This window comes from Anabrus simplex, chromosome 1 (assembly GCF_040414725.1).
Source record: "Anabrus simplex isolate iqAnaSimp1 chromosome 1, ASM4041472v1, whole genome shotgun sequence".
Lineage (NCBI taxonomy): Eukaryota > Metazoa > Arthropoda > Insecta > Orthoptera > Tettigoniidae > Anabrus > Anabrus simplex.
In genome coordinates this window covers 1,253,785,089-1,253,797,962 of record NC_090265.1, presented here as the reverse complement: position 1 = coordinate 1,253,797,962, position 12,874 = coordinate 1,253,785,089, and the positions used below count along the sequence as shown (strand labels likewise).

Below are 12,874 nucleotides of genomic sequence, written 5' to 3'. Positions count from 1 at the left end.
GAACATTAATTTGATACGAAAAATGTTTGTGATAAAATAATTCCTGGAACTTAAGTGACTTGGGGACAAACTGCTTGGGAAGAAAAGTTGTGATACCGTCACACACCAGTGGTACTTTTATTGATGAACAACTGTACTTCCAAGATGAAGATTTCAAAGATATGGAGAAGAGCTTGTGTAGTAGCAATACTCCTAATAATCTGAAGAATTTCTGACCAGTCTAATTCTGGAAAGACAGGCTTCAGGTCAGGCAAGTCACACTCCAAGACAAATCCTGGACCATTCTCAGTACGTAAAGAATGAAGAGGACTAATTCTTGGGACTCATCCAGAGTGTGCTCATTAGTAATGTTGAATAAGTTTGGACACAAATAAGAACATTACAAGACATACACTTAATATGTGAGGTCTTTTGTTGCTGTTTGATTTCTGTTGTCTTCCTTGAAAGTCAGAGTTGAAAGGGGTCTTAGAATATTTTTGTAACGTATTGAGAGAGTAAAAATATAATTTTAATCTGACATGGAATTTTTTATTTTTTTATTGTGTCTGTGTATTCACCATGTGAGGGTGCAGATGAGGATGAAGTTGACAAGTTTTATGAAGCATTGAGTGACATCGTGGTCAGGGTCAACAGCAAGGATAGAATAGTGCTAATGGGCGATTTCAATGCGAGAGTTGGGAATAGAACTGAAGGATACGAAAGGGTGATTGGTAAATGTGGGGAAGATATGGAAGCTAATGGGAATGGGAAGCGTTTGCTGGACTTCTGTGCTAGTATGGGTTTAGCTGTTACGAATACATTCTTCAAGCATAAGGCTATTCATCGCTACACATGGGAGGCTAGGGGTACTAGATCCATAATAGACTATATCTTAACAGACTTTGAATTCAGGAAATCTGTTAGGAATGTAAGAGTTTTTCGGGGATTTTTCGATGATACAGACCACTATCTGATCTGTAGTGAACTAAGTATCTCTAGGCATAGGGTAGAAAAGTGAAATCTGTCTGCAAACGAATAAGGGTAGAAAATCTCCAGGACGAGGAAATTAGACAGAAGTACATGGATATGATTAGTGAGAAGTTTCGAACAGTAGACAGTAAGCAGGTTCAGGATATAGAAAGTGAATGGGTGGCATACAGGGATGCTGTAGTAGAAACAGCAAGGGAATGCCTAGGAACAACTGTGTGTAAAGATGGGAAAAGGCGAACATCTTGGTGTAATGATGAAGTGAGAGCAGCCTGTAAACGTAAAAAGAAGGCTTATCAGAAATGGCTCCAAACAAGGGCCGAGGCAGACAGGGATTGGTACGTAGATGAAAGAAACAGAGCGTAACAAATAGTTGTTGAATCCAAAAAGAAGTCTTGGGAAGATTTTGGTAATAACCTGGAAAGGCTAGGTCAAGCACCAGGGAAACCTTTCTGGACAGTAATAAAGAATCTTAGGAAGGGAGGGGGGAAAAAATGAACAGTATTTTGAGTAATTCAGGTGAATTCATAATAGACCCCAGGGAATCACTGGAGAGGTGGAGGGAATATTTTGAACAGCTTCTCAATGTAAATGGAAATCATCATGGTGGTGTTGCAAACAGCCAAGCTCACGGGGAGGAGGAAAATGATGTTGGTGAAATTATGCTTGAGGAAGTGGAAAGGATAGTAAATAAACTCCATTGTCATAAGGCAGCAGGAATAGATGAAATTAGACCTGAAATGGTGAAGTATAAGTGGGAAGGCAGGGATGAAATGGCTTCATAGAGTAGTAAAATTAGCGTGGAGTGTTGGTAAGGTACCTTCAGATTGGACAAAAGCAGTAATTGCACCTATCTACAAGCAAGGAAACAGGAAGGATTGCAACAACTATCGAGGTATCTCATTGATTAGTATACCAGGCAAAGTATTCACTGGCATCTTGGAAGGGAGGGTGCGATCAGTCGTTGAGAGGAAGTTGGATGAAAACCAGTGTGGTTTCAGACCACAGAGAGGCTGTCAGGATCAGATTTTCAGTATGTGCCAGGTAATTGAAAAATGCTATGAGAGGAATAGGCAGTTGTGCTTATGTTTCGTAGATCTAGAGAAAGCATATGACAGGGTACCGAGGGAAAAGATGTTCGCCATACTGGGGGACTATGGAATTAAAGGTAAATTATTAAAATCAATCAAAGGCATTTATGTTGACAATTGGGCTTCAGTGAGAATTGATGGTAGAATGAGTTCTTGGTTCAGGGTACTTACAGGGGTTTGACAAGGCTGTAATCTTTCACCTTTGCTGTTCATAGTTTACATTGATCATCTGCTGAAAGGTATAAAATGGCAGGGAGGGATTCAGTTAGGTGGAAATGTAGTAAGCAGTTTGGCCTATGCTGACGACTTGGTCTTAATAGCAGACTGTGCCGAAAGCCTGCAGTCTAATATCTTGGAACTTGAAAAGAGATGCAATGAGTATGGTATGAAAATTAGCCTCTCGAAGACTAAATTGATGTCAGTAGGTAAGAAATTCAACAGAATTCAATGTCAGTTTGGTGATACAAAGCTAGAACAGGTCGATAATTTCAAGTATTTAGGTTGTGTGTTCTCCCAGGATGGTAATATAGTAAGTGAGATTGAATCAAGGTGTATTAAAGCTAATGCAGTGAGCTCGCAGTTGCGATCAGCAGTATTCTGTAAGAAGGAAGTCAGCTCCCAGACGAAACTATCTTTACATCGGTCTGTTTTCAGACCAACTTTGCTTTACGGGAGCGAAAGCTGGGTGGACTCAGGATATCTTATTCATAAGTTAGAAGTAACAGACATGAAAGTAGCAAGAATGATTGCTGGTACAAACAGGTGGGAACAATGGCAGGAGGGTACTCAAAATGAGGAGATAAAGGCTAATTTAGGAATGAACTCGATGGATGAAGCTGTATGCATAAACCGGCTTCGGTGGTGGGGTCATGTGAGATGAATGGAGGAGGATAGGTTACCTAGGAGAATAATGGACTCTTACGGAGGGTAAGAGAAGTAGAGGTAGACCAAGACGACGATGGTTAGACTCGGTTTCTAACGATTTAAAGATAAGAGGTATAGAACTAAATAAGGCCACAACACTAGTTGCAAATCGAGGATTGTGACGACGTTTAGTAAATTCTCAGAGGCTTGCAGACTGAACGCTGAAAGGCATGACAGTCTATAATGATAATGTATGTTATGTATGTATGTTTTTATTTTTATAAAAATGCTATTTGTTCGGGACGTCGACACGTGGATTTTTGCCCCTACTGGCACCATATTGTATGAACCTGCGTGTGATTGGAATGGCGGTAGTGTGGAATGTTGTGTGTGAGGAAAGGAAGCTTAAGGACATCGCAAACACCCAGTCTCCAGGCCAGATATATTGATCATTACAATTAAAAAACCCTGACCCAGCCAGGAAAAGAAACCGGGGCCGCCTGGTGACAGGCAGACGCGTTGCCCCCTACACCGCGGGGCTGGACTGACATGGAATTAGTTATCTGGACAGCAGCATAATAAAAGAAACTATCTTTTACAGCATTTTTATTCTCTTGTAGGTTTGGTAGAATTAGAAGAGGCCTAAGGACTATTTGGAACAGATATTGTTGATATCTGTCTAGAGTGTTTAATTTTTTTCAACCATAGGCAATGTTTTGGCACACTTACAAACGTTACAAGAAGTATAAAGAAAGTAAGCACAGTGTATGTAAACAGATTAGAAACACAAAAATTTGCATCAGCCAGTATGCAAAATGTTAAAAAAATACTGCTAACCCCATATATTACATTAACGAACAAGTGCAACAGAGTGTGCAGTGATAAGACCCATTCTAACACTTTAGAAGATTCATGGCCGCCTCAACCACGTGACTAAATCAGGCTACCTGATAGGGCAAGCTCTGTAAGGTGACACTTTCTTCCTACAGAAACATACTATCTAGCCCAATTAGATTTTTGTTTTCTTCTCCATTTTACAGGATTATAAGTGGCTCTGACTCAATTTGGTACCAGATTGGATTCTATGCACACAAAGAAGTGCACAAGAAATTTCAATAGATTCAATGTATAGACAGGAAATGTTTTTTTCCACCAATCAATACATGATTTATTGTAAATAGATTACACTACACTACACTACATTATTATTATTATTATTATTATTGTTGTTGTTGTTGTTGTTGTTTCGAAACCAGTACTAGTGTAATCTATTTACAATAAATTGTGTATTGATTGGTGGAAAAACACATTTCTTGTCTATACATTTTAAGTACTATGCTGTTTCTATATTGGATTTGAAGACTTTTTTTACAAAACAAGAAAGCCCATTATTATTATTATTATTATTATTATTATTATTATTATTGTTGTTGTTGTTGTTGTTGTTGTTGTTGTTGTTGCTGCTGCTGCTGCTGCTGCTGCTGCTGCTGCTGCTGCTGCTGCTGCTGCTGCTGCTTGAAAGAGTCGAGTCATAATAATTTGATCTGAAAATAGCTTACAGAACTTAAAACAAAATTTCACAAACAATGTACAACTCCAATACTGTAAATAAAAATATCATCTTCAACAACTGTGGAGTATACAAATTAACTTGCTAAGATTATAAGACTTTTTGTATAGGACGGACTGGCTGAACATTCATTCACCGTTACCAAGAACACTGTAAAGCCATGCAATATAACAAATATTCTGCTTTTGTGGAACATTTTCACAGCAATATTTGCAACTTTCATGGCATGGACCAAGATATGGAATTAATCTACAAATGTGCAATTATGGTTTAGAATTATTCATGAGAATATAAAAATATATTTAACACAGAAAAAGGACCTAGATGAAATTTTAAATGAAGCTGTTGCGAGTAACGTAATGTTCACAATCTTGAGGTGACATGTCACAATGCTACTCGCTAACACTGTGAAGGTAGTTCAGTCTTTGTGTAACAGCTGAGTTGGCATGCTCAGTCATTCCTGTCGTTATAAGATATGTTTTTAAGCATACTGATTAGGTTTAAAAGTTCTGTTATGTTAATTTTCTTATTCGATTTTCAGTTTTCATTCAACACAACTGTCCTCTACATTTTAAAATCAAAACTACACATTTATGTGGATTTTAATAGCTTCTGAAAGCCAGTTTTGAATTAAAATATTTTAATGTGTGCTGATATAGACTGTTTTTAATTTTCAGAAGGTGAAAGAGTTATCAAGAAACATGCATAGAATATGTCACACCTAGAGAACATAAGGCTCCTTCCTGTCTTTTTTGAGATATCTATCTAATTGCTTTACTCTGTTGGTAATAGAAATAGAGTTGAGCAAGTTGCTAATGTGAAGATTTCTATCAATTTTTATAAAACAGCTTTATTGATCTTAGATATTGGTTTTCTATGCAGATTACCTTTTATTAATGCTGGTGTAATAAGATAAAATATTAACATTGTTCCAGATTGATATAACAAACTCTCTTTCCACTTTCCTTGGGGAAGAATTACCGCGCTTTCTTTCTGAGGTTCAAGAAGGTTGTCATTTGAACTATAATTCAAAAAATGAAATTGGTAAACTCAGTGGAAGAAGCTTTGATTGCTTACCTGTAAGTATGTGGAATATATCAGACTCTTTAAAAATAAATAATACTAGCTGGTGTACCCGTGCTTCGCTACGGAATTCTACATTATATACACAATTCTAGGTGAAGTACTGTACTCGTTGTGAATAAGATTTTATTAAATTGCATAATAACAGGTATATAAAAATTAAATTTTAGGTGCCTTCCCCCAAACTACCATTTCATCCACCATGAATAAAGTTATATATAAGCCTAGACTGTAGTATTTTATTCCCCGACTATACATACCGATTTTCATCAAATTCTGTTTGCCTATTTTGTCATGGCTTGGCACTAATGCTATTGGCAACAAAAATTGAAATTCGTGAATATCTGTTATCATAGACAATATGGTGAAAATGTATAAGACATAAATTATCAAAAATTTAATTCTTTATAAGTTTATTCATGTAGTATTTATCAATAGCACCGCTAATAACTCCCATTTCTTTCAGTGTGAATAAAATTATTTATAGCCTAGATTGTAGTTCCTCATTTCCCGACTTTACATACTGATTCAGTTCTGAGCAAGGTACAGACAAAAATCTTATTTTATATATATAGGTATGTGATATTCTGGACAAAATTGCTAAATGAATTAAAAGGCCATAAATAGTAACTGACAAGGGAAGTATCAGGTAAGATAGGTCGAAACCTATCATGAATTATTTTTACACAATCGTTGTACTGTAAGAGGATAGCATGCGGGGAATCAGCCTCCAGTTTTAAGTGCAAGGCTCTGAAATCATACCAGGAATCCTGGTACGCAAGCATGATGGGTGGCACAGCTGGACATCCCTGAGCCAGCTCGGAGTTGTGGTGAGGTAGGACGTGTATGCATGCAGTCTGTCGACACACTCTGAAGCTGTATTGTTTCACTCGTCATTCACTCACAAAACTGTAGCAGAAATGACTGGTATAAATTGCATGATGGTAACACAAGTTTTTTGTACACCAAGCACAAAGAATTCACATGTTTCTTTCTTCTTCATCGAACAATACTTAGCAGGCATTATGAATTTTGGAGCTCGCTTCCTTGTGTAATTCATTGCAAACAATTAATATTTTATCAAATTCCAAAATCGTGGAGATAAAAACAGAAAATGTATGAAGGACTGCAATTTAAAGTTGTATCTCTGCGGTGAACCTGAATTCTAACATCACTATGCTGAGTTAGAATTTCTATTTATTGGCAGTAAAAAGCTTTCCTCTGCCGGAAGAAGAATTTGTGTACCTTAAATTATCCTGTGGTACCTGGAGGAATCTGAAGCAGTTCGATTGCTTTGCGTGGAGGATGTCTTCATAACAAGTTACCGCTGTATCTGGGTGCACAAATCGAAAAGCAGGGCACAGTTATCTTCAGAGAATGGAAAAAAAAGGCGTTTCTAAAACATATTTTTAGTTCTATTTTCCTTATTTTTCCTGATTTTGTGGCAGTGACGATATCTGCTTTAAACATGTTTTTTGAAACCACCAACATAGCCATATTTTCCAACTGCTTCTTCTGCAAATAAAGGTATATCTCCAACTTCACGGAACCAAAATATTTGTGGACGTGTGAAAGTGATAATCACTTTTTACCACGTTCATTAAGCCAGAATTTTACAGCCCTCTTCTTTTACTCCATACTAATGTTTTCTGGCACACTTTTTACGCATCTAGGAACATATTCAACATTAAAAACTTCATATCTGGTCCGTATTGAAAGGAGATAACATACAATAGAGGGAAATTTGATTGATCTACCTGTCTTCAATGCATAATATGTTGTTAATATGATCACAACATTTTTTATTCAGTACCAGTTTCGGTGTCTATGGAGTCTATCGACATAACTAGGAACATAATTAGAACTGGGCAATTTGTACGGCAGCAGACTCGGAGCATCACTAGATTCCGGGAGTCATATTCTTGTTTCGAATTGGGACCTGGAGCTTCACTTGCAATCAGCAGAAGATTTTGACAAACGGATTTACTTGAGTCACTTTCATAATCTCCACTGTGGAAAAACCTCCTCAATACGTTCCACTTCTCTACAGTTATTTTGTATCAAATCAATCTGATATTGTCCTATTTCCTTTTCTTTGGAGCTAATGTTTCCTGAAAACAAAAACACCGTTTATTGAAATAACTCATTAAAAACTCCACTACGTTAATACGATTTTAAAAATCATCCTCCGAGAAACTCATTTTCATACTCTTGCTTTCTTGCTTTCTTGCTTTCTTTAAAACAACCACCAAAACCGTTACGTTATTGCTGGCTACAGTGCCACACCCCACAGCTAGCATGCACGGCTCTGCTTATTGCTGGCCTTGGGTACGTTGGCCACCAGGGCTGTCCACTCCAGCCAACATGTACATGTACAGTACATGAGCCACATCCCATTGAACTGTATGAGAGATTCAACATATGATTTCGGAAACTTTCAGTTACAACCGGAGGATAATTTTCTGCATGTTCTCCTTTTATAGAACAACGATAGTTTAAGAATATATATATATATACACACACATCAACGTAGGTTTCGACTTCGACCTGTCTTACCTGATACTTCATTTGTGAGAAAACCTGTTATAATTTTTCTCAATTTTTATTGTTTGTCAAAAAGTTAGTATACAGTCTAATTAATTTTGTGTGATCAATTTTTAAGGACCATTTATTAAACACCCTACATTGATTTTCCTGTATTTCCATTTTTTCTACCAATACAACTTATACCCTATAAATAACACTTTAAAATGATTGACACTCCCGCCATAACTCCGGAAATGTAGTAGTTTGAAATGCATACCTATGTATGCAGGAAGATATACTATAGAGTTGCTTGTGGTCACCAGATGATGATTCTAATGCACACAGGTGGAACAGTGCTATGTCGCTTGTACTGGTGTCAGTCAGTTCGCAAGTGTGGGTTTGGGATTTTCCACCTAATCAATTCTTTTATAGTGTTAATTATGTGTATTTACATTTTAAAGTATATTATGAGTGCAGGACTAGTTCCGACCCTCTCTTGGGATCATCTTTACTGCTAAATTTATCATGAACATAAATATATCAAGATAGCAATACATTAAATTAAAAACATTACACTATTTAAGATATGTACAGTTCTAAATTATGGTGATAATAATACATGTTGACGTCCTCATCACATATCGGAGTTCGTTCAAAATTCACTTTTACACCTCCACATACTAGTTGCAGTGGTTTACACAGAGAATTGTTGATTTAAACTTCACATGCACAGATCTCTGTCTAAATGTTAATGATCATAATAGCACTTGTCATCGTTTGGTGAGAAAACTGTACAGGATCTGCTATGTCAAACAGAAATACACAAATTGGTCAAATGTTTGAATGGAGTCTGTGATAAAACATGGATTCAAATCAGTAAAACAGGGCTGAAATTGTTCCCCTTTAAAAACCAATGTACTCTTATATGGAAGTTCTTGCCATCTATTGATGTGTTGTCTTCTTATGAGTATTGCATTTATGGTTAGGTGGGAGGACAATCTTAACATCTTCATACACTGCTGCCCTCAATTAGATGGGGCCACTCTCCTCATCAATGTGAGTTCTTTTACATACCTTTCTTCTCATCCTCCAGTGAGCTCAATTTCAGCTTCATCAAGAAGATGAGCATCAACACTCATTCTGGGGCCATCTGGGCAGATTCTTCAGTCCTAATTGCTGCATGTGTTTCTACATTTCCTTGGAATTCAAATTGATCTTTGAACTGGTCTTTCCATTCTTCTGTAAATACTTAATGTTAAAATTGTTCATGATTGAGATGGTTCATATTGTGGGTTACTATAGTCATGTTCTAGTTCATGAACTATGGTCAACAGCTAAGTGACCGAGAAAGTGGTCCTGAGAGTTGAGATACCAGTTGCTATGGAATTTGAGTGGGCACCTCAGACATACTCTTCATGACCCTCCTTGTGCTCAGGCACCCAGGACTAAACAATCCACTGGAGGGTTCGTAAACTGTAGCATCCTATTTAACGGAATTTACCGAGCTCAAAATATTTTAACCAACCCTCGTACGTATGGGAGTAAGGAAGCCCACTTCCATTTGACAGATGAGGAACCCCCTGGGGAAATAATTTGGTGAATGAAATGGAATTTGATGGGATGCTGTCAGTATTAATGAGCCTTACAGAAAAGGAAAGTAGAACTGGCAGAGTCAGCAAAGCGGATGCGTCTGAATGTGTTAGGAGTCAATGATGTTCGGATAAGGAGATATAACAAGGAAGAGATTATTATGTGTTCTTGACAGGGGAAGGGTGGAGTAATTATATTTATCAGTAATACTTTTGCATGCAATATAGTTTCTGGTAGCCATGTAAATGAGTGAATGGTATGGATAGATTTAGCAGTTGAAGAATTTAGGACAAAAATTGTCTTGGTGTATTCACCATGTGTGAGAGTGGATGAGGATGAAGAAGGCAAGTTTTAAGAAGCACTGAATGACATCATAGTCATGGTTGACAGCAAGTACAATGTTAATGGATAATTTCAATGTGAGAATTTGAAAGAGAACTGAAAATATGAAGTGGTGATGAGTGAATGTGGGAAAGATTCTTTATGAGTTTGGAGTTAGCAGTTGTGAATTAATCAGTGATCAAGGGTAAGGCTATTCACTATTATACATAATAGACTACAGTACAACCGCTTTAACCAAAACCCTCCTTCAATGACTATTTTTCTCTGGAATGGAATTATTATTCCACTAGTGTAATGCATTAAGACGATCGCTCCTTTACCCAAGCAGCGACCACTTACTAACCGCACAGCCAACTCACTCGTTAAACCGACGACCACTAGTTTTAGGCTTGTCGTGTGTAGCTCATTGAAGATGACCTCCTTTGGTTCCCCCACTTGCAAACTACTTGTATAATATCAATTCTCTGTTCTCAGAAATACAGGAAAATGCATGTACAATTAAGTTCTTGTTTGTATTTGCTTATGGTGAGCCACACTGTACTTTTCACCCATTGTCTGCTGTACACATACTCAAGGCTGCTAGGAAATATCTCTATTGTAAGTGCTTGACCTGAAGCTAGCTTGTGTTAAACCCTTAGCTGTAAGTTATTGACCACTGACTATGTGTAACCTGCTCTTTTCATGTACAGGTGTGGGGGCAGGTAATGAGCTACTGTACTTTGTTTGGAAATCTGAATAAATTCACCAGCTATTGTTCTGAAAAATACTGTATATGTTCTTTCTCTATAAGAAAGAATTTCTGTCATTCAAGAAAGTGAAAAATGAAAATTGCAACATGATTTAGAGATTATTTTTAAGTATGGGGAAAGCCAAATGTACCATATCGTTCATTTAAGTACTGTAACTGTGATTATGCACAGTGCATGTGTTTACATTAAGACCATTATAATTTCAAAATATTGCTAATGCATTGCACTGCATTGTAGTAGTTTGAATTCTCCTTTAAGATGACTACCCTTCTAAAAGGCCAATTTTGTAGTTTCTTTCATCTGGATGGCTTAAAGGGGTTTCACTGTATATCATTGATGATGGTCAGGTGCCATCAAATTGACCTCGACTGCTGGCGACTGCATGCATGGTCTGCCTCCAAATGTTTCGGTCTTCAGCCATATACTTAAGATCCTTCAGTGACATGTTCATGTTGGATTTGATGACGTTTATCCATCTCAGTGCTGGTAAAACCAAGGACAAATTGTCCCCACTTATACATCCTGGGGTATACAAAATTCCCTGTACTTGCGGTAAGGTATACTTCAGCCAAACATGCCGGTCCATTGGTACCCATACCAAGGAACATGAACGTAATATTCGTCTCAACCAGCCAGACAAATCAACAATAGCTGAGCACGCTCTATTGTCGGGTCATGATGTCATGTTCCAAGATGTTCGAGCTCTTACCCACACTAGACACTACAGGTCCAGGATTATACGGGAAGCTGGGGAAATTGCAGGTTATAAATTTCATTTTTTGTCCGTATTGAAGATCTACTTGTGATACAAATTCTTATAATTTTAAGAAACAAAATTATAAGAATTTTTATCACAAGCTGTGGAAATCAATTTCAACAGGGACACTGGCTATCAATTAAGTAATACCTGGTTGCTGGTCATTAAGGATTTACATAGATAGTTCCCTTCCCTGTCCCTTCACTATTGTTATTTCGTCTCGGTGTTTTCCAGATTTGTACGTTCCTCATCGCCAGATATTTCATTCCAGGCTTGTGTCAATGTCAAACACCTGTCCGTGTCATATGTTATGTATACATGTTATGTGACCCTCTTAGGCTGATTCTGATGGTTCGGCCAGCTTCCGCTTCGAACGCTAGCGCTGTACCATGTCTGGGGAGCCATCTGGTGACTAACGAACGTACCATTTCCACTTCTATTATAACATCTAAATTTCGAAACTCATTGTTTAAGAAGCCTTTCTCGTAGACAGTCAAGATTTTCTTCTGATAACGCAGAGCACAGATCTGTGCGAAACATAAAGAATTTCACCTTGTTTTCTTGACACGGCATAAGCCCAAAAGCCTATATCATATCTAAAAATAAATCATCGTAGAGTCCAAGAAAAAATTGGTCAATCAGCAGGGAAACTTTTCTGGACTGCAATCTTTGAAAAAGTGTGAAATGGTGGTAGACGAAAAGTTTGTTGGATAAATCAAGTGAATTCATTGAAGATCGTAGGAAATCATTGGGCAGGTGGAAATAATATTTTGAAAATCTTTTGAAAAAAATAGGAAAAAAGTAGAAATATAGTGGGAAGACAGAAATTGTCTTCATAGAGCAATAGGATGAGCATGGAATTTGGGTAAGGTACTCTGTGATTGGACGAAAGCATTAATTGATTATATCTATAAGAAAGGGAACAGAAAGGATTGCGATTACTACCGAGGTATTTCATTGATCAGTATACCATGCAAAGTGTTTGCAGGCTTTTTGAACAGGAAGGTACTGTCAGTGGTGGAGAGTAAGTGCGATGAAAACCAGCATGTGTCAAGTAATTGAAAAATGTTATGAGAGGAATAGACATTTATGTTTCATAGATGTAGAGAAGGCATATTATGGGATTAGCAGTAGATTATTAAGGGTAATCAAATGCATTTATGTTGACAGTCTAGCTACTGTGAGAGTTGTTGGTAGAATGAGTTCTTGGTTCAAAGTAATTACTGGGGTGTAATCTTACACCTTTATTGTTTATAGTATACATGGATCTTTGCTAAAAAGGTATAAAATGGCAGGGAACGATCCAGTTAGGTGGGAATATTGTAAGCAGTTTGGC

General features: G+C 37.3%; 1 protein-coding gene across 3 annotated transcripts in view; it reads left to right on the top strand.

Moving 5' to 3' along the window:
• Nucleotides 1-12,874, top strand: part of Fbxl4 (F box and leucine-rich-repeat gene 4) — a 279,999-nt gene that overhangs the window by 104,952 nt on the left and 162,173 nt on the right. For all 3 annotated transcript variants that reach the window (XM_067137655.2, XM_067137656.2, XM_067137657.2), the window contains one exon: nt 5,427-5,570. In XM_067137655.2, coding sequence (XP_066993756.2) covers nt 5,427-5,570 — 144 coding nt within the window. The remainder of the gene's footprint in view (nt 1-5,426; nt 5,571-12,874) is intronic.